This window comes from Microcebus murinus, chromosome 8, assembly GCF_040939455.1.
Source record: "Microcebus murinus isolate Inina chromosome 8, M.murinus_Inina_mat1.0, whole genome shotgun sequence".
In the NCBI taxonomy this organism is placed as follows: domain Eukaryota; kingdom Metazoa; phylum Chordata; class Mammalia; order Primates; family Cheirogaleidae; genus Microcebus; species Microcebus murinus.
Genome location: NC_134111.1, coordinates 34,087,709 through 34,114,589, shown reverse-complemented (window position 1 = coordinate 34,114,589; position 26,881 = coordinate 34,087,709). Strand labels below are relative to the sequence as shown.

At 34.1% G+C, this 26,881-nt stretch overlaps 1 protein-coding gene across 2 annotated transcripts in view; it reads right to left on the bottom strand.

The window, feature by feature from the left end:
• Positions 1-26,881, bottom strand: part of ARL6IP6 (ARF like GTPase 6 interacting protein 6) — a 36,703-nt gene that overhangs the window by 2,420 nt on the left and 7,402 nt on the right. The window contains exons 3-4 of one of the 2 annotated variants that reach the window (XM_012779959.3): positions 25,400-25,532; positions 6,543-7,511 (exon numbers count right to left, since the gene is read on the bottom strand). In XM_012779959.3, coding sequence (XP_012635413.1) covers positions 7,418-7,511; positions 25,400-25,532 — 227 coding nt within the window. In that variant the 3' untranslated portion in view covers positions 6,543-7,417. Of the gene's footprint in view, positions 1-6,542; positions 7,512-25,399; positions 25,533-26,881 lie in introns of those variants that run through there. The other variant, XM_076005547.1, reaches the window with a different exon arrangement.

Sequence of the window (26,881 nt, the reverse complement as noted above, 5' to 3'; positions counted from 1 at the left end):
TGTTTTATTATAAAAACCATACTTACTATTTTTACCTTTTTCATATTTTTGAAAAATTTTTAGTATGATACAAACATATATATACTGTTATAGGGAATACTTGCCTATGTGTTTGTAGTGTGATAGTCTATTTGTGTACTTATAAGATGCACAAGGCATGAAGTAATTTCTTCCAAAATTATTTCTTTATTTTCCTTATATGAATTTGTAGTTCTATGTACAGATTAGGTGTTCAATAAATGTTATAAACAATTACTGAGCACTGGCTGTGTATTAGATTCAGCCTAGGTATTGTATACATAAAAGGAATCTAAAAGATTCTTTATTTTTTTTTATTTTTATTTTTTTTGAGATAGAGTCTCACTTTGTTGCCCAGGCTAGAGTGAGTGCTGTGGCGTCAGCCTGGCTCACAGCAACCTCAATCTCCGGGGCTCAGCGATCCTACTGCCTCAGCCTCCCGAGTAGCTGGGACTACAGGCATGCACCACCATGCCCGGCTAATTTTTTGTATATATATTTTTAGTTGGTCAATTAATTTCTTTCTATTTTTGGTAGAGACGGGGTCTCGCTCAGGCTGGTTTCGAACTCCTGACCTTGAGCAATCCGCCCGCCTCGGCCTCCCAAAGTGCTAGGATTACAGGCGTGAGCCACCACGCCCGGCCTTAAAAGATTCTTTAGAAAGACAAGTCATTATAAAATAACAAGGTCAGATAGCATATTAAAAAATTTTAAATTAGTAGTATAAGAAATGAATCCAGATGGCAGAAATCATGGTGGCACAAAGTTTTTTCATGGAGCTTTGTGGGCAAGTAGTGGTAAAGAGTTAAGATATAATGAATGTTTGATTAAATATCATAATCTAACTTTGGCTAGCTTAAGAAGAAAATAATTTTGTTATAAGGTTGGGGAGTAGCCTACAGAAATAAAGGAAAGGCTAGAGAACCAGGATCATAAAATGAAAGAAACCAAGGAAAGCTTGGTAGCAGAGATTATAGCTAAGATCATACTTCAAAATAGTCTGGTTAGGATTCTGGTCCAACAACTGTTGAAGACTACTAGAAACCATTCCCACCACCACTGAATGGCACAACTATGAATGAATTCTCAACTTTATTTCAGTTATTGTGCCATTCATTCACAATGCAGCCTTAGGCAGAAGCATAAAATTGGTGGTACCAAGATTACACATATTAGCAATTGAGTGAGGAGAAAGAAAATCTAACCTTTAGCCTTCTTAATTATCCCCAAATTTAAATGGGTTTTGGGGTTGAGCAGTCAAAAAATGACAAAATGCTCACTAGAGACTCCACTCGTTTGACTGTCCAAAATATATAAACCCAATAGTTCTCAAAATAACACTTTTTCCAAAAAACTCTCCCACCTTACATAGTGCAACCATTTTCTCATTTAATTGATCCCTTCCTCACAGTAAGACAATCAAAAGCCTCATAGATTACTTCATTCAATGCCATATCCAAGATTTCAGGAATTGTCCATTGCTCCCCGGCTCTATAGTAATCCCATCACAATAGTCTGTGACCTATGCACTACATAAAGTTAGCTGATGCCAAAAGTCCTACATGCAATAATGGGAGAAATGGAGAAAAAAAGTAAATAAAAAGGAACACACATGCCACAGGGGGGAAAGAAGTGAGCAGAGGTTATACTTCTTTTTTGATTTTGAAACTGGTAATGATGAGACTCTAGGCTAGTGTTTGACTTATTTTGTTCAATATCTATTCCATGCATGATCCCTTCACTTTCAGCCAGAACTCTAACAAGAATAATGTTTTTTAATCCAGTAAAGTGATCAAAACCTCATTCCTGAGGGATTCAAACCTTTACCAGTATAAGGTTGTTGTGATATTCCACTAACTAAATAGAAGAGTATAACAAGGAAGTAACTCAGGCCTTTGGGGTTTTGTCCAGATTCCTTCTGTCTCCCATTATGTTGTAGAAACTCAATTCCTTCTTGGTGCATGGATAATCGATCATGTCAGTCAATATCATAACACCAATTTTGCATTTTGTTCAGTGATATAAGGAACTTGGCCAACTGTGGTCTTAGCTTCCAATCCAATAGTGGCATTGTTGTGTACATCTTATGAAAGTATTTCTCCCTTGAGTACAAAAACAGGCTGCCTATGGAGATGGAAGAAAATGTCTTGTACTTTTTTTATGAATGAAATTCTTTGGCCAGAAGCAATATTATGTGGGGAACTTTGATAATAGCCAAGGCCATTGAAGTTAAAAATCAGTGACTTTGGCAGACCTTGCCAGGCTGAGGCCCACAGGGCATTGGCAGAGGGACAAGTCCTCTTAGGCTAATAACTCTTTTCCTTTGAGAAACAAAGAGGCCTTTTGGAGAATGAACACCTGATCTTGAAACTCCAGGTAATCCTGTGACCCGTTATCTGTTCTGAACTGGATGTTATCTGATTCACCTAGTCAAGAACATATTAATAGATCAACCTTGGCACTATTGACATTTTGGACTGGATTATTCTTTCTGATGGAGAGCTATCCTGTGCATTATAGAAGCATCCCTGGCCTATCAACTAGCTGCCAGTAGCATCCCCCAATTGTGACAATCAAAAACATTCCCCAAACATTACTAAGTGTTTAGCTCAATTGTTAAATTTTACCCCTGGGAGGCACAATTGCCCTTAGTTGAGAACCACTGACATAGAGGCACCTTTTGAATTCCATCATCCAAGAGAAGTGTTCTGAGCCACTTCTAAGGGCCTAGGTTGTGTGATCACATTCCCACACTGCTTTCTCCTGTCCTACTGCCTTTCTTTGTTCAGCCCACAACCTAGCCTAATAAGAATTTGGTATGGATAATCAACTGATATTGGGAAAAAACTCAAGCCCAATTTATAGATGGTTCTGTGTATATGTAACTACCAGCCAAAAATGAGGTGTGTGGGTGGGGGGGAGGGTGGATTTGCTGTTCATGGGTGGCAGCAAAGGACAGCAAAAGAAAATCCCCCTAGGGAGTACACTTTAAGCAGTTCATATTCTTGTTGTCTCCTTGGCTAGAAGAAATATGGTATGAAATAAGGATTGTGTGTATTCGTGAAGAGTGAACTATAATTTAGCTGGATTGTCAGGGGATTGGAAAAGGACTGCTGCCAATTTAAGAAAGGTTGGGAAGGGATATATAGATGGGTCTCCTATAATGGATCCAGAATGTGAGAATATTTCTGAGCTATGTGAATGCTCACAAAAAAGCCCTCACTGTAAAAGAGATTCTGAATAACCAGGTGGACAAAATAACCTAAACTGTTTCCTTCTGTCAAGCCAATGCTTATGGGAGCAAAAGGTGCCAGGACGGCAGGGTGGATGGAGTCTTTAGAGGGAACTGCACTTTCAGAGACTTTCCTGGCTACTGCAGCCTTTCTCTCTTTGCTGCCCTTCCCCTATGCCACCACCTTCTCTCCCTCACCCCTCTCTTGTTGTGTTCTCTGCCTCTGTCAAGAGCCCTTCTTACTGTATCCTATCATGGAGGATCAGCCAGTTACCTGTTACCTGATAGCCAATTAATTGCATCAGAAGAGGTAGCACTTGAGCAGTTTTGTCCTCACTAGGAGACATATTATAGTCTTAGATATGCTTTCCTTGCCTCTGGTGGCACCACTATTTATGGATTTACTGAATAATTCATTCATTATCATGGATTCCCACATTGCTCTAGTCAAGGAAGTTAGTACATAAAAGAATAGGTAAGACAATGTGCTCAATTCTCATTTTGTTGACTTATCTCTTATCATGCACCTTATCCAAGGCTATTTCCAAACACTGGATTAATCTACTGAAGACTTAGTTATGAAACCAGCTGAGAGATAACACTTAAAGTTGAGGTCCTTCTAGATGCAGTGTGTTTTTATCCAAAGTGGATATTTGATGCTGTTTCTCTCATGCCTGTATTACATGGGTTGAAGAACCAAGAGGTTGACATTTGTTGATGCCTCTATAACCCCCAATAACCCACTCATAAAACTTTTGTTTTCTATTCTGCTGACTCTGGACTCTGCTGTTTTAAAACTCATTATTTGGCCGGGCGCGGTGGCTCACGCCTGTAATCCTAGCACTCTGGGAGGCCGAGGCAGGCGGATTGCTCGAGGTCAGGAGTTCGAAACCAGCCTGAGCAAGAGCGAGACCCCGTCTCTACTATAAATAGAAAGAAACTAATTGGCCAACTAATATATATAGAAAAAATTAGCCGGGCATGGTGGCGCATGCCTGTAGTACCAGCTACTTGGGAGGCTGAGGCAGAAGGATTGCTTGAGCCCAGGAGTTTGAGGTTGCTATGAGCTAGGCTGACGCCACAGCACTCACTCTAGCCTGGGCAACAAAACGAGACTCTGTCTCCAAAAAAAAAAAAACAAAAAAAAACTCATTACTTTATATAACTAGAGACTTGCATCTTGGTAACTATAGTAATATTCTGGTAATAAACAAGGAAGAATTGAATTTGGGGGAAAAATTCTTGAAACAAGACAATAACTAGTTTAATTAACTCAAAAACTCTTTTAGAGACTAGTCATTAGCCACATGCACACTTATACCCTGCATATCCTTCACAAGTAATTAAATGGAATGTTGCAAGCTACATATAGAGAGATGAGATCATCTGAGTCAGTTTCATAATAGGGATGATTCCAGCTAGCAGGTAACCTCACCTTTATTCATTTTGTTGTAAATGACAAATGCCAATGTGAATAGCAAAGGCCAAAAGAGAGAAATTTGTTGGTTCAAGTAACCAAATTTCAAGAATGGCAGGATTGCCATGGGGCTTAAGGGGCCAGAAGAATGCCATCAGCCAGTGTTCATGTCAGTCTTACTCTTTTCCACTGAGCTTGGCTGAACTATGGTTGCCAGCATTTTCTGGGCCTCTATCTTCCCAGCTTTATCACACTTTAATTTCAATTTGAAAAATCTTGGGAGGAGATTGGCCTGATTTCAGTCATTCCTTTTGCAATCACTGTAGCCAGAAGAGATGAAAAACCAGGATTAGCCTAGCTTGGATTGGGTAACCATTTTTGGTCAATTGCTTTCCATATGGATAGTTTATATTTGGACTATTAGATTAGAGAAATAAGGACAATTTTTCAAAAAAGGGGAGTACTAGTCCAAAAGAAATAGGGTTCCAGGAAAATATCTTACAGATATCTCTTACGTATCTATATTATTATATATATATAATAGTTTGTAGAAATACATATTCATATGTTGCTTACTAACAGGAATACATTCTGAGAAATGTGTCATTAGGCGCTTTCATTGTCATATGAACACCATAGAGCGTACTTACATAAACCTAGATGGTATAGGTTTAGATGGTATAGGTATAGGTATACTACCTATAGGTGGGGAACCTGCAGCCTTCTAATTTTAAGATTGTTCTTTTTTATGCATCAAAGGAGACAAGAAAAGTTTCATCTTTCTCTGCTGCACTCCATTTAATAAAAGGATTTGTTCTGTAAAATTTAGATTCAGTCAAAAGGCTACACTTAAGGACCTAGAAGGCCAAAGGTTCCTCACCCTCTAGCCTATTGCTCCTAGACTGAAAATCTGTACAGCATGTTACTGTATTGAATATTGTAGATAATCATAAGACAGTGGCAAGTATCTGTGTATTTAAAGATAGGGAGCACCATCATATATACAATCTGCTGTGACTGAAATGTCATTATATGGCACATGACTGTACATACACACATATGTCTACAGTCTACTGTAGTAACTTTCTTAATCATTAGACACAAGGAATCTGGAGGGAGCTATCTAAATTGGTGGGGTTTGGGGGGGGTGAAGGCCTGGAGGAGTGGAGAAGAGATAAACCGATTTTGTTACTTGTACATTTCTTTGCAATGGAAGAGCCCTTTAGAGTCAAAGGCGGTGGGCAGGAAGGAAGGCAGGGAATAAAAATAGAATCATTGCAACCACCACTCTGGTAAGAATACTTAAGCTATGGAATTGATATTTAGACATATACATATACATATACATACACACACACCTACACACTGGTCTAAACACTTCAAATAATTTAAATTAGAACAGAATTAGTCATTTCCAACTGAAAGATTTTGAATAGTAAAAAAATGTTATAGAGTTTTAGAAACCTCATTTACTCAGTAATAACATTCAGGGGAACACACTGCACATATTCATTTCTCACTTAGCCTGAATAAGCAGTTTGATTATACAATGGTTTTCTAATGTAAGTTTTTCCGTGGCCAGGGAAAACAGATTTGTAAATAGTCCATAATTTTAAAATTGAGGTGATTTTCTGAACACTTAAAGTATTTAGTAATGGTGGTGAACAATTAAGGCTTAATACTAAGAAAATAAAAACTAACACCACAATTATAGAAGAACATTTAAACAGGAAAATTATAAAACTACATAAATATTATATGTAGTATTTTATATATATCACATAGTTTTATTAGATATATAGTATCAAAATACCTTTTTTACTTTGGTAACTAAATTTTTGAGATTAAGAACAAACTAGTTCAAACATTTCTACATACAAAAATTCCAAGTTTATATTTATTAAAAACAAAATAAGTTCTGTTGAAGTAACAATATATACACCAAGATAAATATTTGAAATTGTGAAAACAGATACAGTGAACAACTTCAAATTTCTCAATATTTTAGTGACTTAAGTAATTTACCTTTTTTAGTCATTTTATTTGTTAAAAATATTCAATTTTAACCTTAGGTCACTGTGCTTTTTTGCTTTTTCTTAAAGACAGGTATTAGGTTTGCACCACTAAGAAATGATATTTACAGTTGTCTAGATGTAATAATTTTAAAAACATACAAATTCAATATACAGTAGGAAAATATGTTTAAAAAAACGCATAAGGGACTATGCCCCATAAAAAAAAATAAATGCACCTTCTATTAATATTATGAATATCAAAAACTAAATATTTTGATTTAAAAGTAGCTTCTATAAAATGTTGGCATAGTAGGCATTATTTGTGTTCCTAACGTATAAATATTTGTATTGCAATTAAACAGTAATATCCATATCTTAGCAAAAAACGTAATACATACATGGAAAGGTAGGCATTGTCCTGTATTCAAGTTTTTGAGTTTGATTTCCATTAAAATGTTTTCTACAATTTTTAAAAACTACACATACAAAAGTAAAAAGATGAGGTAAACACCTTATACTTTTTAAAAAGTACTTAAAACTTAATATTCAGGTATTCCCAATGTCTAGACTCTAGAACAATGCTTTACAAGGTTCTCCATAATGATGATGATTACAACAGATATCTGAACCATCTAATGAACAGCAGGTTTCTTGATCTTCTGAGTAGGCAATGATGTTCTTGCTTGTCATTAAAATCATGACTAAGTTTTGCCAACAATATTGCTTCACGTGGGTTTACATGAGGCACCATGCTACAGTAAGAGCAGCTACAATGCCATTCAAAATTGCCATGCTATAGCCCATGTGGAAAGAATGTCCAGTCAGTTTCCTAGAGAAAAAGGAAAAACACAAATCAAAAAAGAAAAACATAACTTGATATAACAGTAACACCAAAAGTTTTCATTGAAAATACTTATGACCTGGGAATATATTTCCTGAATGTGTACATCTTAACATACTAATTAAAAAAGAATATTGGGACATCTATAGGACCAATAGTGGATAGATCTTAAGTTCTCTGTCAAAAACTGTTCTAATTAACAAATATGGTTGTGTTCAATTTCATTACTCAGAGCAAAAAGCTGAGTTTCATCCCTATATTTCTTTACTGTGTTTCATTGTCACTATGTGTAGCCATAACCTAATTCTTAGGTATTTACATCTTGTTATATTACAAACATGTTCTTTAATTAGTGTGTTTCCCTGCTTTCTTGTTCTTATTCAGATCTAACTTAAAACACACATTATTTCAAGCATTTGTCCTGTTTATACTATTTTTAGGTTACATGAAGGAACTCTTTCTTTGAGCACATGTCCATGTGATTGGTAAGTCAGTTTATGTCTTTCAGACATTTCAGTTCTCAACCTAATAGGTTACTTAATTGAAGTGGTTTTCAATGAGTTCCTAGGAATTAGCAAAGATACATCTCATGTGTTTCCTTAATCTTGTAACAATTTTACTACCTTTTCTTTCTTAACATTCTTCTCACTAAATGAATTGCACTACTATTTGTTTATCTTAATAAAAATAAAATACACTAAAAAGGAAACAAGGTAGTGTCCAACTGGCATTTGCTGGAAGGCAGAACAGAATACTCTCCTCATTGGAGCAATCCAAATTGAGGACATAGAAGAAGGCGGCACACTGGGAGAAGTAAAAGCCAAAAGTCAAAAGCAATAAGGGCTTTGGACTGAAAGGGTCATCAAATGCATATCCTCTCCTCCTTTACTAGAAGAGACCAAAGCCAGGGAAGTACTCAGATCTGAATTAACACTTGAAGAGTATCTCAGATCATGACTCTAGTTCCATAAGATCTGTGACAGAAAGTGAAGAAGATACACTCTTCATAGAACAATCCCTTTGCAATCATCTGAAGCTATATAAGACCCTGATAATTCCTGATGGTCCCCTGTTCTGGCCCATGGGAGTTGTTATTTACTCTTTCCACTCAACCTTTCCTCACTCAACTAGGGCTAGTTTAAGATGCTTCTCACGTGTTATTAAGGGTTAATCTACCTAGCTGTATTACCTACTACATGGTAAAATAAGTACACTAGCCCCTTTAAAAAAAGAAATTCTTCAAACACATATTGATTAGTGAACAGTATTATCATTCATTGTAAAAAAAAAAAAAAAATTTAGTGATGATCTGAGAAACTTTTAAGTTAATACAGTCAGTCACCCATGTCCACGGGTTCTGCATCCACAGATTCAACCAACCACAGATGGTATATATTCAGGGGAAAAAAATCTGCATCTAAACTTAACAGGTAGAGACTTTTCTTGTGCGTTAGTATATATGCAAATACTGTGCCATTTTATACAAGGGACTTGAGTATCTCCAGATTTTGGTACCTGCATGGGGTCCTGGAACCAATCCCTCATAGATACCGAGGGATCACTGTATTCACCAGATGAAGTTAATCACAGACCAGGGTTTTCCAGAGTAGTTTTATTTTACTAGTTTGTGATCCCTGCAATCCCACAAAAATAGAAAAAAATGTCTAAAGTCCAGTTTACAAAATTTGTCTACAATGATGGTATAACTGAATTTTACTGAGATATACATGCTCAAATGCTCAGCGACCCTTACTAATAAGCAAGCAAAGCAATGTATTTTAAAGGCAATGAAAAAATGTTCCAGGGCAGGCGTTCTTAGTCTTTCTACCATCTCAAATGCACCATATTCCCACTGGCAACCTTGTAGCAAGTGTCACACATTACTGTGAGGAAAAGGACTTTAATCTTTGAAGAATCACTTGCTTTAAAGCTTCTTTTCAACATATTTTTACTATGATTTCCCTCTTTAGGGTAAGACACAGACAACCCTGGGCAGGTTTTCTCTCTCGCGGCCCTAGTTTGTGAACTCTGAAATCCAGTTAATAAAGACCGAAGGCAACATGGTTCTCCTCTGTCAAAACCCTTCACTTATCTCTGATAGAGGATTTGTTTTAAATTGACTCAAATATAATGAAAATACTATCTTCAATTAATGAATTTAATATCTTCAATAAATGAGGATTAAATATAGTGTCTATTTACCCAATATGAACCTATATATACACACAGCTACTTTTTAAATTAAAGCATGCCAGTAAAATGCAAATGTCTAACATTTGTATACACATCAATGAATCTTTACCACGTTACACACCCTTATGTACCCACTATCCACATCAAGATAGAGAACATTCCAGCACCCCAAAAGTCTCCCTTGTAAATACCCAACTTACCTCCCCCAAATCTTAAGGTAACTGCAATACTGAGGGCTATTACTATGACTGGTTTCACTTATTCTTGAAACTCCATCTACATGGCATTGTACCATATGCATTTTTGTGTCTGGCTTCTTTCACTCAATATTGTGTCTGTAAGATTCATCCATGTTATATGTAGCATTAGTTTGTTCTTTTTTATTGAGTATATAAATATACCAAAATCTATTATCCATTCTACTACTGATGGGCATTGGGTTGTTTCCAATTTGGGGCTCCAATACACATCTTTGGTGAGTGCTGGACATTGGCACCCATTCCTCTTAGATGGATCCTAGGAATGGAACTGTTCAGTTGTATGGCAGATGTAAATTTTGCTTTAGTAGAAAGCATGAAACATTTTCCCCAAAATAGTTTTACCAATTTACACTTCCATCAGCAATGTATGAGAGTTTTAGTTGTTCTACATTATCACCAACACTTGTTATTATCAATCTTTCAAATTTTAATCATTTTAGTTGGGTCTGCAGAGTATGTTGTTGTGGGTTTAAAATTTATTTTTCTGATGACTAATGTACTTATTGTACATTCAGTTATCTCCTTTTTTGAAGTTCCTGTTCAAGTCTTTTGTTCAGTTTTGGTTTATGGAGTTCTTTACGTATTATAGATAAAAATCCTTGGTTAGAAATATGTATTGTAAATATGTTCTTCTGGTTTACAGCATGCTTTTTCACTCTCTTAATAAGATCTTTTGGTGAACCCAAGTTCTTAATTTCAATAAAGTCCAATTTAACAATTAAAAACAAATGGTTAGTGCTTTCTTTTCGTGGCTTTTTCAATAAATCTTTGACTATTTCAAAGTTATGAAGATATTCTTTTTCTGAAAGAACATTTACTGTTCTTTTGATATTTAGGTCTAAAATTCATCTCAAATTAGTTTTTATATATTGTGTAAAGTAGAGGCTAAAGCTCATTTTATTCCTTATGAATATCTGATTGCTTCATAATTTATTAAAAACACCACCTTTTTTTCTCATTGAATTGCTGTGGTGTCACTGGAGTCACATAACTATATATATGTTGGTCTATGTTTGAACTCACTTTCTATTCTTCTGGTCTATTTGTCTATCCCTAAACCAATATCACATTGTCCTGATTATTATAGTTTTATAGCAAGTCTAAGTCTTATACTAAATGTAGGTTTTTAAATTTTGTTGTACATTTTAAAAGGAACTAATACAAACCACAAACATCACACTTAAAGGTAAAATAATAGAGGGATTGCTATTAAAGGCAAACAAGATAAGGATATGTGCTATCAATGGTATTGTTTCACACTGTCTGGAGATTTTAGTCAATGCAAAAAGAAAAGAAAGAAGTTATACCATTAGACAGAAATAAAGTTATTTTTTTCAGATGATATAACTATATACTTAAAAAATTCAAGTAGCTCAACTTGAATTTAGCATATGACTAGAAGGATTTTTAGAGTAAAAATTTAAAAATCAACAACTTTCCTATCTACTGTACTAGCATTAGCCAATTCAAAAATTTTATGCTAAAAGATTCCTTATAATAGCAAAGAAAAACTACAAAAGCTTAGAAATGCAACTAACAATAATGTGCAAGATTCACATAACCATAAAGAGTAAAAGTTGGGATTCCTAAATATGGATTTTATTATGTTCAGATAAAGTTCTTCTATACTGTAATACATTTCTGAAATCAAAATGGAGATAAATGGATAATATTGTTCAGTAAGAATAAAATACCTTTGGAAATGTAGTTACAAAGAAAGGCTCATTATAATAGATCTACTTCCATATTTTAGAAGATAAGTTATACAAAAGGTATTATCTTGTTCTGGGTCTAAAGAATTCCTTTGTAACAATAAAGAATACTATAATGAAATACTTATGTGGTCTCTGTTAGTGGTTAAGAGTTCAAGCTCTACCATTAGACAGACATGAGTTGGAGTGCCAGCCTTGCCTCTTACAAGGGGTATGAAGATAGAAAAATTGTTTGACCTCTTTGACCTTCAATTTCCTTCTCCATAAAATGGAAACAAAATAGAACCTACCCTCTAAAGTTATTGTGAGGATCAGGTGTCTGGCATATAGCAAATGATCAATAAATCTTAGCTATACAGTATCAAAAAGAAAGCTTAGCTACAGAAGAGATTTTTAAAAATTCTTTTAATCATCTACTTCATTTCTCTTTTCTTTTTAAACAAAACACCTAAACTCACTTCAAAACTAAAACAAAGAAACAAACAAACAATAATTATACAAACAAACCCAGAAGGTAGATGGAAAAAAGGGATGGGAGATTTATAGGTTTGTGTAAGTAGGTATATGTTTCTGCTTTATACCCTCTTCCTACTTGTTCATAATCACTTTTCCCTTTATAATTCGTCAGAGAATGTAGGCTCCCATTATTTATATCCAGATTTTGTACTGTGAAAATGTAATGCCTAGCAATATATTTATATTAATATTTAATAGAAACTTGTAAAGTGAACATATCATAAAAGAATTATATCTTAATTATTTTCATTCTTCAGTAATAGAATACATTTAAGATTCACATGAATTCAATAACTCTGGCGATTTAATTGACTACACTCATACTTGTGAACCACAAATTAAAGCACTGAATAAGCAGCTACCAAAAGTTCCAAAAATATTGCTTTTTTTTTTTTTAATTTAAGAGACAGAATAACAGATTCAAGCAGGTCTCTTTTCATGTTTCAGGATGTTTATTGTTTTTATGCTTGCTAGCCTTGGTTAATCTGAACTGAATCTCTATACCACAGTGACAAATACCAGACTCCACTCTTTTAACAGTCTTCATTCCATGCCATATTTATTCCTAAATGTCCTTTTCCTCACATGTATTCTCACATTTCAAAAACAATTTTATGACAGAATTCTTATAATTTAAAATAGTAACTTCATTGCCAATTGATATTGCTCTAAGCAGAAAACTCTTGGTACTTGCCAGAATACAAAGTTATATTAAAGGCTCATATTAAGAACCAATTGGCTATTTGTTTCTGTGTCTGACTCAGCTCAGCGGGAGAAAGGTTGAGCTAGTTGATACTAATCTAATCCCCCTTCACACATCTGAGCTGCTTTTTATTTCTCATTCTATCCCTAGCCCAGAAATTTCTAATTCCTAAAGAATTTTAAGCTGTATAAGGTTTGTTTGGGGTAACTACCAGTTAGTTTTTATTCTGGAATCAAAAGTTCTTAACCCCAAACCTGAAGTTTGAAAGAAAATACTAAGACAGACCATATTTCAATTACTTCCAAAGCACTCCCTTTTATGTTTCTTTTATAAACACAAAACTGTGTAACTCCTTTTGTATCCTTTTGTCCTAAAAATTATTTATTATAAATTGCTTAAAAGAGGACAAGTTATGTGTATGCCAATGAACTTTACCAGTGTTATTTAAGAAATAAGGGTTAGAATTTCAAAAAGAATGCATCCCTCATTTCCCTTTGCTATGTCTCTCCTTAAGAAAAAAAAATAATAATAATAACACAGATCACATTCAACCCTTATTATCTACTCTGAAGTTCTTCACTTTATAATTTCCTCAATTCCCTTTTCACTCAACAAAATTTACAGAATGAATACTCTTTATCAAGGCATTATATTAACATTATATATGAGAGAGAAATGAGTAAGAATCAGTATTGCCCTCAAAGATAACAAAATCTAGTGATACAGTGGGCTGTTAAAGTTTTAAAGAGAGCATTACTGGAATATAAAGTAGCCACTCAGCTTGTAGAAGGGACAACATTTTAAAGAAGAGTTAATACCTGAACTAAAACTGAATATGAAAGATTTAGAGTTATAAACAAATAACTGTATATACAGAAGCAAGAGATAATGCAGAGCATGGAAAGGTTGTTTGGTATGATTATAGTGAAGGATCTGGAAAGCTAACTCTCTCTTCATCAGGGTCTAATCATGGCTCTATTTACAGGACTATTTTAACCTACCTGATAATCTAATTCTCCATTTTTAAAATGAGGATAATAATGGCTGTCATTAGTGTTCTTGTGAAAACTAAATGAGATAATAATTATTAACAAGTACTTGTTGCAGTACCTAGAATTTATTGAGCACACATTCATTAGGACAATAAATGTTAGCCATGATTTTTGGTCCTTGACTGGTTGGAGTTACTGAGGGAGAAGGAAGAATTGAAGGTGATGCCGGATTTCTCACTGCAGTTACTGGTTGGATGAAATACTATTCACTGTGATAGGGAACCCAAGAGACAAAATAGGTTGGTGGGAAGTGATAAATAATAAAGTCAATTTTAGTCATGTTAAACCAGAAATTTCTGTGGGACAATAAAGTAAAAATTCCCAGTAAGCAATAGGAAAGATAAATGAAAATTAAGAGAGAGGTTCTCAAAGACAGCCATAAAGAAAAATAGGAGAAAGTAGTGTCATAGAAGTTAAGGAAGACAAACATTTCAAAAAGGAAGAAACAATAAATTTCAAAGATTAAATAAATGAAGATTAAACTTCGTAGTTAATAGGACTGCAGAGAATTCAAGGAGAAAAAATTTAGTGTAGGGGTGAATGTAGACACCTGTGGAAGCAACTGCAGTCATTGGAGAAGCAGGGACTTTTTCTTCTCTAGTCTTCCAAGGTACTTAGATGAGGACAGGAGGGGGAGCTGAGCATGAGAATTTTTTTTATTATAGGAGAAACTTGAATATTTTAAAAAAATCCTAACAAGAAGACTGGGTACAGAGGGAAACACTGAAGACATACGAAAAACGGAATGGGGTGGGTGGTGTGGTTAGTGGGCTCTAGAGCACAAAAGGTAAAATTAAGTTTGGGCAGGTAGAAAGGACACTTCATCCTCTGAGATAAGAGGAATGGGTGGAAATGATCTCTGGGGTTATATGATGAGTTTGTAATAAGAGGAAGAAGGAAGTAGAGGATGTCTCTTATAAGTGACCTCTTAGTGAAACTAGAAGTGAGAGCCATTGAAAACAAGAGTTCATGTGGTAAAGATTTGGAATAGCTGCAGAAAAAGTAAAGGGATACAGTTGGATGGATGGATTGATAGATGGATCACACTAGCTGAGATTCTACCTCAGACTATGAAGTTGTGAACTTTCCTTACTCAGATCTTAGTTTGGCTCAACTCTGCATTGTTATCCTTTTTATCTGAAACACTACAGGCCTTGGCATATTTTAAAATGAATTTGAGATCTTCTGCTATTTTAACATTTTGCTAGCTTTGCTCCAGGCTCTCTCCTACTTGACCTTCCTGTTGTCCTCTCTATAACTTTGCAATTTTACAGGGCTGGCACTTTATATATCTTTATACGAGCCTGGCAAAAGGAAGCTATTTTTCTTAAAGTTCATAACAATTGTAAAAAATGTGATGTCTATTTTTAAATTTCAATTAAAATTATTTTCCTTGTCACTAATTTCCAGCTCTTACTATATTTCTTAACCATAAAAAACATTTCCCAGACTTTGCAAGTTACTTTTTATAGACTCACAATCTAAAGGGAGAAGTGAGTACATAAATATAGTAGGTTTATAACTGTCTTATTTACTTTGTTATACTTTTAAATAGCCCCAGGTTGTAATCTTTCCTGCTTCTTCAAATAGCCTTTAGTTGTACTTCCATTACTACTTTTCATCACCATTTATCCATTAAAACTCAGGTATTCAGTAAAATAAATTTATCAATTAGGTGTGTGAAGTAATCATTTTTCAATATTAAAATGTGATTTTTAGAAATGTGTGTCTTACCCTTAAGACTATAAAATTAAGCAGTTAGAATAGAAATACCTGAATAGATGAATAATGGATGTTACCTCATCCCTTGGCTTATATATATATATCCATCTATCTATATAGATATATATTTTGACAAAAAATTAGAAATCTTTTGTAAGCAATATCTAATTTCAAAGCAGTTTTCTAAAGCAGGGGTTGACAAAACCCACCTATCCTGTTACCTGTTTCTGTAAATAAAGTTTTATTGGGACACTCTTGTTCATTCTTTTACACATTGTCTATGGCTTCTTTGGTGCTACAGTGGCAGAGCTAAGGAGTTGTGACAGAGACTGTGTGGCCCACAAAACTAAAAATATATACCATCTGGCCCTTTATAGAAAGTTTGCTGACATCTGTCTAAAGCCTTCTTATTCAAAGTGTAGTCCAAGGACCAGCAATTATCAGCATCACCTGAGCATTTCTTAGAACTCCAGAATCTCAGACCTCACCCCAGAAATAATGAATCAGAATCTGTATCTTTAGCTAGATTTTCTGGTGAATCTAAAAGGCTCAAAGTATATACTGATGTTCACTAATTTGGAAATTAGCAAAGAGATTTATACATACATCGTCTCTTCAGAAATCTATACCAATTACTTTCTACATGAAAGCTTCAACATCACTGTATTAAACAAAAAATATATAAATTGAACAAATGCTTACAAAACTTTTTTGTTTCACTGCATCATCGTGTTCCCAAATAGTGGCTGTTATGACTTTTTAAAAATTATACATGACAAGTAACTCACATAAGAAATCAGGTAAGAGATTGAATAGGAACAAATTTCTCCCCCCTTTCTCCTTTTTATATATTAATACATACCCACTGCTAGGACAGTGGCTACACATTGGTATACTGTGTATGTGTACATGTATATGTATATACCTAATGTTTAACTGCAATGCATCATTCTTAAAAGTACATAAGAGATGACGGTGACTATTTTGAGCATTTGCTCCATTGCTCCTCTTGGCCCTGTAATTAGTCTAATAATTTGCAGTACAAATAAATAATTGGACAAGTTGATTTATCAATCTATACAAAAGTAAGTAATGTTATAACGGGACTCAAAATTTCTATACTTTAAGGATTTCCTCATTTTTTAATTTTTATTTTTTAATTTTTATTAGTGTTATATTTAGTTTCCTAGCTATACTGCCAACTTCTTTGATCCTACTTTTTCTTCTATAGCATAAAAAATGGTCTTCATTATCTCTGTACTCTCTTCTAGATCTCAATTCTGTAACAATTATTCCTCCATATGTATACTAAAGTCCTTTATCCAGAATTTTATTAACTAGAAATTTTAACTGAGTAATCCTCTGCTTTGGCAGTGTAATGTTAATTATCATAATGACCCAGGGGCACAGAAAGATCCTAAAATGAGCAAAGTTCTTTAAAATGGAATTACATATGTAGATATTTTAAATACCTCTTATTGTACTACAATTCCCTGAAAATCAGTAAGAAAGAAATGAATGAAGGTACATCAGGTTAGATCAAACTGCCTATTAACCTACAGTCTATTTTACCTATGCAGCAGTCTACTCAGGTGTAAAGAATGTCAGACATGTTAACTTTATTCACTGGTGTGTCAGCAGAAAAATGTCTGAGGACAACTATCTGTGCTACTTACTACCTTGATTAGACAAAGTCCTTATGTGCTAGGAAGTCAGGGCAAACAATATAAAAGTTATAAGAAAAATGGGATTCCCAAGCCTTAAAATGTCATTAATCAGTTAAAGAATTTTTCTTAAAGGAAGTAAAAGAAACAATGTTGCCAAAATTTTATTTTGCTAAGAACAAAGTATAAAAAGTACCATCTACTACAAGCATTATTTCACAAACAAAAGGGCAGCTTAATATTATTAAAATAAAAGAATAGAAAGAATAAAATCTCAGGAGAAATAACAAGTACCAAAGAAAAGATAATTGGCAAACTGTGGTGGGCCATAGTCAGACTTCAAGCTTGAAAAATCTCAAGAAAAGAAAAGCTCTGACACCATGTTTGCTTTATCATCTGACGTATCTGTTGCTTTAACTAGCATTTAAGAGATGAAGAAATTAAGGCTCAGATACGCTAAATGAATTGCTCAAAAGTCCTTCTGCTAGGCTGAATTTGGAAGTCACTTCTGACTTCAAAGCCCTTTCTAGGCTGCCTCTTGTAATTTTTAGATTCTTGAACCACAAAAACGGTTTCAAGTACAAAACTGACAAGTGCTATCTCTCAGGTATTTCTTATCAGTATTGTTCTGTGCATATGTACACCTGTGCCTTTTCAACAGCCCATACATAACACACTTTAAACAGCACAAAAAAGAGCAATGGCAAACAGGTGAAAAACAAACCCTCACTAACTATATCACTTTATGAAAACAAAAAGAAAACCAAGAAGAGTTAATATGATTTCTTAGAGGATTTTGCTACATCCATGTATGTCTCTATTCAGAACAGTAATGGAAAATACTTTGTAAGACATGCATGTATTTTAACCCTTCACTTCAAGAAGCCGCAGGACGATGCCATCAATATATTCATTAATAGTAACAGCATTGCAACTGATGGCTCCAAATAATCCCTAGATAATGAAACTTCATGATACTCAAATATCAAGGCCAAGTTCTTGATCTATCTCTTTTGTCAGTAGCTTTTCTCTCCTACTGCAATTAGCCATCTGACATCTGTTTCATTAGTTCATGGCAATAAAGAATATGATTCAACAAAAAGGCAGCTCTCCAAAATCTGTATGAAAAGAGTAGTAGAGTCAATTTACTGTGCTCAATGTTAAATCTAGGTTGCTAGGAAAAGAAACTTCTAATTTAAATACTAAATAACTCCCTTTCTTTCTTGACCTCCAAGGCTTATATTACTGCCGAAGAAGAAACTATAACACTTTTCTATTATGATTTTATTATTTGTTCTGCATTTCTTAACCCCCAATGTGAAGAGGAACAAGGAAAATTCAGAGAAAACCCTAATAACACATATATATTTTTAAAAAAACTTAATGTTTATTAGAAAAAGAATATTATAATACAGCAATGTCAATCCTAAATCCTGAATTTTCCATAAAATTCACATCAAATATTTTACTGCCTGCTGTGTGCTGTAACAGTTAACAACAACAACACACACAAATGTTAGCATCTAATTACATACAGACTTCTTTATGTAGGAAGTAACATATGTAAAAGAGTATCAGATCACATGTATTAGTCTGTAAAATAGTTACCAAAAACAATCTGCCAAAATGCAATTCTAACAAAAAACAACTCGTTCCCTCTTCTTTCTCACTTACTCAATTTATTTTGCAGATTCCAAATAGCACTGTAAGGCGACACAATTTTTTTTTAAATAAAGCTGGGTATAAATAATGTTAAATTATTATAAATAAAAATTAAATCAGAACCATGTGTTTTCTGAAATTGAGTGCCTGGGCAATTATCCACTGTCATTTGTGGTTGGAACAAAAAGAAACAGAAATGTGGATAACTAAGAGTGATCAAACTAAAAAAGACTGACAGCATCGTTGGGAAGGCAGCAGATACCTCCTGGTCCATACATTAACTATGAAATAATGTAGATTGCCAATGTAATGCTACAGGTTATATTTTAAGAAAGCTTTTGTGGAAAAAAGACACCACTCCTTAGCTTAGCACATTCTTAGAAATCATGACATAACACTGATAACTGTGAAGTTTCCCTGCATTTTGACCATAAACCCTCTATCAAAAAGCCATAAATACAACCAATTCATTTGTGACTCAAAACTGAGTCAAACTGTAATAACATTATATTTTTATGATAACTCAAAATTGCTATCTGAGGGATGATTTTGAAGGCTTAAGTCTCTTTTAAAAGCATCTAGGAGGCCGGGTGTGGTGGCTCATGCCTGTAATCCTAGTACTCTGGGAGGCTGAGGCAGGCAGATTGCTCGAGGACAGGAGTTCGAAACCAGCCTGAGTGAGACCACGTCTCTACTAAAAATAGAAAGAAATTAATTGACCAACTAAAAATATATATACAAAAAATTAGCCAGGCATGGTGGTGCATGCCTGTAGTCCCAGCTACTCGGGAGCCTGAGGCAGTAGGATCGCTTGAGCCCAGGAGATTGAGGTTGCTGTGAGCTAGGCTGACACCATGGCACTCACTTTAGCCTGGGCAACAAAGTGAGACTCTGTCTCCAAAAAAATAAAAAAATAAAAGCATCTAGGGAAATTTAAAATGATGTCTTTTTTTAAAAAGAAATATTCCTATCATAAACATAGATATTCAAGGTCACTAAACTAAACACAGAACTATGCTTAAGGTTGAGATAATTCTTTTTAAAATAATTAATTCTACTCCTCAAAAGACTCATGTTCAGTTAGCTGTAAGATTCAAAATGAGAAGTCTCTTTGCATAGAAGTCAACTGAGGATTTATGCAGAACTGAGACATTTTCCAAAATCTACAATGCTGTGACTGCAAGACATGCTATTTCTATAGTGTTTCTCAACAGGAGAAAAATTATTTAAAATTAGTTTCTAAACAAGTGATTCAATAATCCAAACTTCGGATTCAGATATCTAATTCACCAGAAATCTTACTTTTATATACCTTTGAGCAGCATAAGCTTGAAATTTGAAATTTCCAGCAGCACTTGATTTCCATAATAGAGTTAGCCCATCCACATAACTTTAAATATAAGCATTAATTTTTCTTCCTTGGAAATAAGTATCTGTGGGATATCTGCAGCATAAAACAATAATCCTGTATTATTGACACAAAAGCTTCCTTGACATAGTAACTCCCTTCACAATGATTTCAGCTAATTTACAAGGAAATCACTAGATGTAGGGGTGCTTGCCACTTTACTTTGTATGTTTAGGTTATGCAAATTAACTCTGGATTTAAAATGAATAAACCAAATTTACTTACTAAGAATGACTTATTCTGGAACCCTCAAGTTATTTTATATTTCTACAATGTTACTGCCTTAGCTTGAAGGTTACAGGAGTATATCCTGTTAAATCTGACCTTTGATCTAGAAAATGAGTATCTTTTTCATGTCAGCGATAAGACTTTTATAATAATCAGTACTGATTGCAAATTGCAGTGAAGCAATACTCTTACTTTCTTTAACAATGTTGGTCCTTGATCTCTCACTCTACATAAAAAGTAGATTTGTCTACTACAAAGTAGACATATTTAAAATATATCTACTATAAGGTAGATATATTTAATAACTTTTTTCATATTATGTCACTAAATATTTTACTCTTAATTACAAAACTAATGAGCTTTCTACATTATGCTTTTTGCTAGACCCATCACTTACATTATCATTTTTCCACTAACTTTATTGCTAGACTATAACATAACATTTCTACCCTAGCTGGGACTTACTATAAACTTGCAGCTACATCATTTCACCACTAGATGGGCTTGTGCACACGTAACGTGAAATGTGGAATGCAGAAGATAAAGACACAGTGTCTTTATCACAGTGTGAAGTTAAGAACAGATTTTGATGGGGTTTGGCAATATTGCAGAGACAAAGTTGCCACACAGCAAAAGCTCAGACTGCCTGTTAATTGTCAATAAAATGATGTGGTCTCAATTATTGATTATTTCATAATGCAGAGGAGATAGGTTAGCTAGTATAACAAATAAAAACAATAAACAGAGTCAGGTGCTAGTATGTTACATGCAAATTGTTTAATATTTGACTTTGTGCAAGATGCTTAAACTCTTGGGACTCAGTTTCTATTAAAAACTGGAAGAACTAGACTAATGATAATACCTATGGGATTGGTGGTTTAGGATGACATTCGTTCTCCCGTAATCTTTAATAGGAACCTTTAGTAATCCTAGAATACTAGTTTAAAATGTATACTTGTTAGGAAAATGCACTTTAATGCACATCTGGTATCCGTACCTAACTTCTTCCCCACTGAGGACAACTTAAAATGTTCTGGTGTTGCCACTGCCACTGCTCCAGCCTAAAACGAACTCCAAGATTCTCTTTTTTTTTTTGGAGACGGAGTCTCACTGTCTCCCTTGCTAGAGTGTAGTGGCATCATCATAGATCACTGCAACCTCAAACTTCTGGGTTCAAGCAATCCTGTCTCAGCCATGCGAGTAGCTGGGACTATAGGCACTCACTACCACACCCAGTTAATTTTTTCTATTTTCAGTAGAAATGGGATCTCACTCTTGTTCAGGCTGGTCTGGAACTCTTGACCTCAAGCAATACTTCTGCCTTAGCTTCCCAGAGTGCTAAGATTACAGGTGTGAGCCACTGGGCCCCATCAAACTCCAAGATTTTTTAAAGTTCTGGGTTCTGTTTGTATGCAGTACTTTTGTATGAATAGGTAATATACTTAGGTGCATTAACTCCTGAAAACTATGATTAAAGCAGATAATGACAATGGGAAATATTGACTATGTATACACTCATATTTGTCTGCTTAAAAATCACTGACAAAAACCTAATGAACAGGGAAAAGTGATAAGAAGTGAATTGAAGATGTTGATTAGGTGTGGCAAAAAAAGCAGGATAATGAATTATACAGAAATAGGGAATGCCTATTTAGAGACTCAAAGGAATCTGAACTTACCGCTTTTGCGTCTTGTTCTTTGCGTCTTGTTCTTTAACACTGTAACATATACTCAGTAATAACTAAAACAAAGCCCTCCATATAATTTAGAAGTATACTGGACCAAATATGCAAAGAAAATGATGACTTACTAATAAAGAACTCTGTATATGTGACACAGCAGTATATCTTTTAACTCAGCAAAGATTACTAATGCATTGCCTGTCAAAGTCCATCAAGTATCTGTCTGAAAGTATACCTTACAAAGTTCTCTATTTTGTATTTCCTAAAGGTCTTGTGCTTAGTAAAAGTGAAAGTTTCTAAGATTTAATCTAATATAGACTAGTAAATATGAATAAAATTTAAATATAAAAGGATTTTATTTCTAATCTTAATCTCTTCTAATGAATTATTGATCCAAATTGCTGATTTCATTAAATATTTCATTCATGTTTACTAAATATCAATAATGTTATTTTTTCCTCCCCTGAAGAGTTTACATTTCTAGAGAAACACAACTGATAGCCACAGTAAATATGGTCTTCTCAATTTTTTTACCCTACTTGAACTAGTTATTCTGTTTAAAAAGAAAAAAATAAGCCCAGGTACTTAAGTCTGCAAAGACAGTAAAAGACTACTATATTAACAAACCAACTAGACATGACTTTCTTTTTCTCTCTTACAAAACAGTATGTACATTATGATCCCAATTTCAATTTTTAAAATATGCATAAAGAATGGAAAGATACACATTAAAATGTTGGCAGTCATTTCCACTGATTATTGATTATATCCATTATTTTTCTTTTCTTTTTTTTTTTTTAGAATTTTCAACAAAGAACGTGAATTACTTCTATATTATTAGACATCATTGCTTATGTTAGGTGATAAAAGAATACATAACCTGTTACAAAGATATTTTTGTAAAAGTACAATGCTGTATATTAATGAAATATATCAATCTGATTTCCAAGAAAATAGTCTGAAGACTACAACTTTCTCAAAATGTAAAGTTGTATCCTGTACAAGGACTCACTCTACTGGTGACAAAGAGAATATACTTATTCTGATATTTCTGAAGTAACTGCATGGTTTCCACAAACACTAGAGGGCAGGATTTTCGCTATAAAACTCAATTTCATTTACATTAGTGTGTTTGTATATATACAAACATACATTTAAATATACATACAAATATATATTTGTGTGTATACACATACATTCATCTGCATATTTTAAAACTATGTTTAGGGCTGTATTAAAAAGTACATAATCTATGTCTCTAACATGACACCATCTCATGTTAAAACTGAATGACTAAACACATTGAAAATTGGGGCCCTGCATTACTGGTTTAATAAAAAATACAAAGATAATTTTTTAAAAGTTGGTTAAATGTCCTCAGAATTTTAGATCTTTAAAAGGACACTGAAATAATTTTCTCTAACCCCCAAACCCTTTCATATCTATGAAGCTTGTGAATTATGTTGGAGGTGGAAGAGAAACTGAGGGAAAATGACATTCCAGGAAGAAAGAACAGCAAGAATAAAGTCATGACATCTCAATATTGTATAATTTATTTAGGGGATGCCAAAGTAATTTGGTATGTGACTACAGAATAGCGTGACTTGCAGAAATAGCTACATTGGAAAACAAGGGTAGGGTCGACTAGGTAAGAATTGTTCTGCTATACTTTGGAGTTGGACTTTATTCTGAAGGTAATAGGAAAGCCACACAAGACTTTTTTTTTTTTTTTTTTTGAGACAGTCTCACTTTGTTGCCCAGGCTAGAGTGAGTGCTGTGGCGTCAGCCTAGCTCACAGCAACCTCAAACTCCTGGGCTCAAGCGATCCTTCTGCCTCAGCCTCCCGAGTAGCTGGGACTACAGGCAAGTGCCACCATGCCCGGCTAATTTTTTCTATATATATGTTAGTTGTCCAATTAATCTCCTTCTATTTTTAGTAGAGATGGGGTCTTGCTCTTGCTCAGGCTGGTTTACCAACTCCTGACCTTGAGCGATCCGCCCGCCTTGGCCTCCCAGAGTGCTAGGATTACAGGCGTAAGCCACTGTGCCCGGCCAGCCACAGAAGACTTTCAAAGAGAAAGCTGTCACTAGATGTGCTTTTAGAAAGATAGCAGTATAGTTGTCCCCGGTTATCCACTGGATTGGTTCCAGGATCCCCCTTAGGTACCAAAATCTGTGGATGCTCAAAGTCCCTTATATAAAATGGCATAGTATTTGTCTATAAACTACACATATTCTCCCATATACTTTAAATTATCTTTAGATTCCTTATAACACCCAATACAGTGTAAATGCTATGTAAATAGTTGTTACACTACTTATTATTTTATTTGTATTACTTTTTATGGTTGTATTGTTAGCTTTTATTAATTTTTCCCAAATATTTTTGATCTGTGGTTGGTTGAGTCCATGGAAATGGAACCCAAAGATACAGAGGACTGACTTTATACAGGGTGAATTAGAAGAGAGAGAGATTGGAAGACTGAAAACTAAAGAGTCAAGTACACTGGCTGATGCCTTATATATTAACAGTACAAAAACACAGTTGTGCAAAGAGAAAGCCTTCCAGTGACATTTAAAAAGGCAGAAAAGACTGGACTTGGTGAAGGAATAGATACAATAAATAAGGGTTTCAAGCCCTGGTAAGTGAAGTTGGTGAATACTGATATTTTTGAGACAAAGACTAGAGTTTTAATCACTCTAAGTGCAAAGTGCTTTCTGAAATCCAGGTAGCAAGATGTATTAAATAGGTAAAACTGTAGCGTTGGAATTCAGTGGAGATATAAGTAAAAGAAAAAAATGACATTAAATTTTTCTGTGACTTATGAAATGTCTCATTACATTAGAATCATATCCCTTGTTAAAATAATTGATCATTTAAAAAAAACATTGTATTATCTAAATATGTAATTTAAAATATTTTTCTCCATATATAAACCTTGTGTCATTTGTGTTTTATAAAGACTCGAGCCTCATCATATCTCACAAATAAGCAGCCTCCTATTTGTATGTATTTTAGTATTTTCAGCAGAGTTGAAATAGGTTAAAAAGGCAATGAGAAACAGAATACTTACTTGAACCTGGCAGGTGAAAGGGGAGTAGGGGGAAACATTCCTGGTTCAAAAGAATCAAAATAAGTCACTGTCCAAGAAAAGCTGCAACAGGAGAATCCAGCAGTTAGGGATATTATAAGCAGAGTCCAGAATCCTTAATGGGAAAAGAGAAGGGAAAAGCTTAAATTATTAACACCAAAACAATTTAGAATAGACCGGTATTCTCATATTCAGATCATGTATTTTTCTGATCTTCTCAACTATATGGAACTGGGATAAGAGATTTGAGCTTAGTATAAGCTAACCCATGTAGAAGTATAAATTACTAAAGTACAACTAGAAGTCATATCATTGAATATTTTAATTAAATTATAATTTAATATGTGGAAAGGAAAGAAAATTCAACTTAAGAATATAGCATCTTAAGTTTTATAAAATTCAACTAGAAAAAATGGTTAACACATTTAACTCTTAAGATTTTCTGACATTTTTCAATCAATTTTGGAGAGCAATTTGGCAGTACCTGTTAAAATAATACATGTACATATCTGTTACTCCAGTAATTCTACTTCCAGATATTTGTCCTAAAGATATACAAACCTGTATAAAATGATGTATACACAAGATTATTCTCTGTAGCTTTGTTTATAATAAAGATTAGAAACCTAAATGATCAGCAATAGAAGTATAAGGTTATTAAGCACAATCATAAAATGTAATACTATGCAACTATAAAAAATAAGGAAGCCCTTTATGGACTGATACATTATAAAAAGAACTCCAAAATATACTGGTGAGCCAAAAAAAATCAATGCTCAGAACAGCAATAAATACTTGTATAAAGGAGGAGGAAATTATGTATTATGTATGTGCATATGTTATACATATGAAAAAATGAATATATGTTTTACTTACATATTAAAAAAATTTCCACAAGGATATTTTAAGAATTTAGCATTGGCCCTCTGTAGGGAGAGGAAATGAGTGGTTGGGAGACAGGGGTGAGAAGAAGCCCTTTCAGTTCACTCTTTTATACTTTTTGAATTTTGACCCATAGGACTGTTCTACTATTCAAAATATTAAAGTAAACTTCTAAAAAAGTTTCCACTCAGGTAATCCTTTTTGAATAGGGGAGGAGCAGGGAAGTTGTATCAGAATCTTTGTGGAAGCATTTTCAAACTGCCCCATAAGACAGGTTTCTGAAAAATATGTTTCATGCCTCAGAAATACAGGAAGGGAAGGTTGAGAACATTAGAAGATGACTTATGAATTATCAAGTTTCCTGGCTACACAAAACGATCCACCAAATAAGCGTTTATTTTAACAAGAAGCAGGTAAGAAATAAATGCAGTGGCCAGTGTGTAAACCATGTGAAGTCCTGTAACAGACTGATAAAATTGCTAAAATATGAAGTCAGAGCAATTAAGGGTTAACAAAAAGTGTGGTAAAGTATTTCTGAAAGATTAACCTATGTTTTTTCTCTGATAGTTCCCTTTCCCTTCC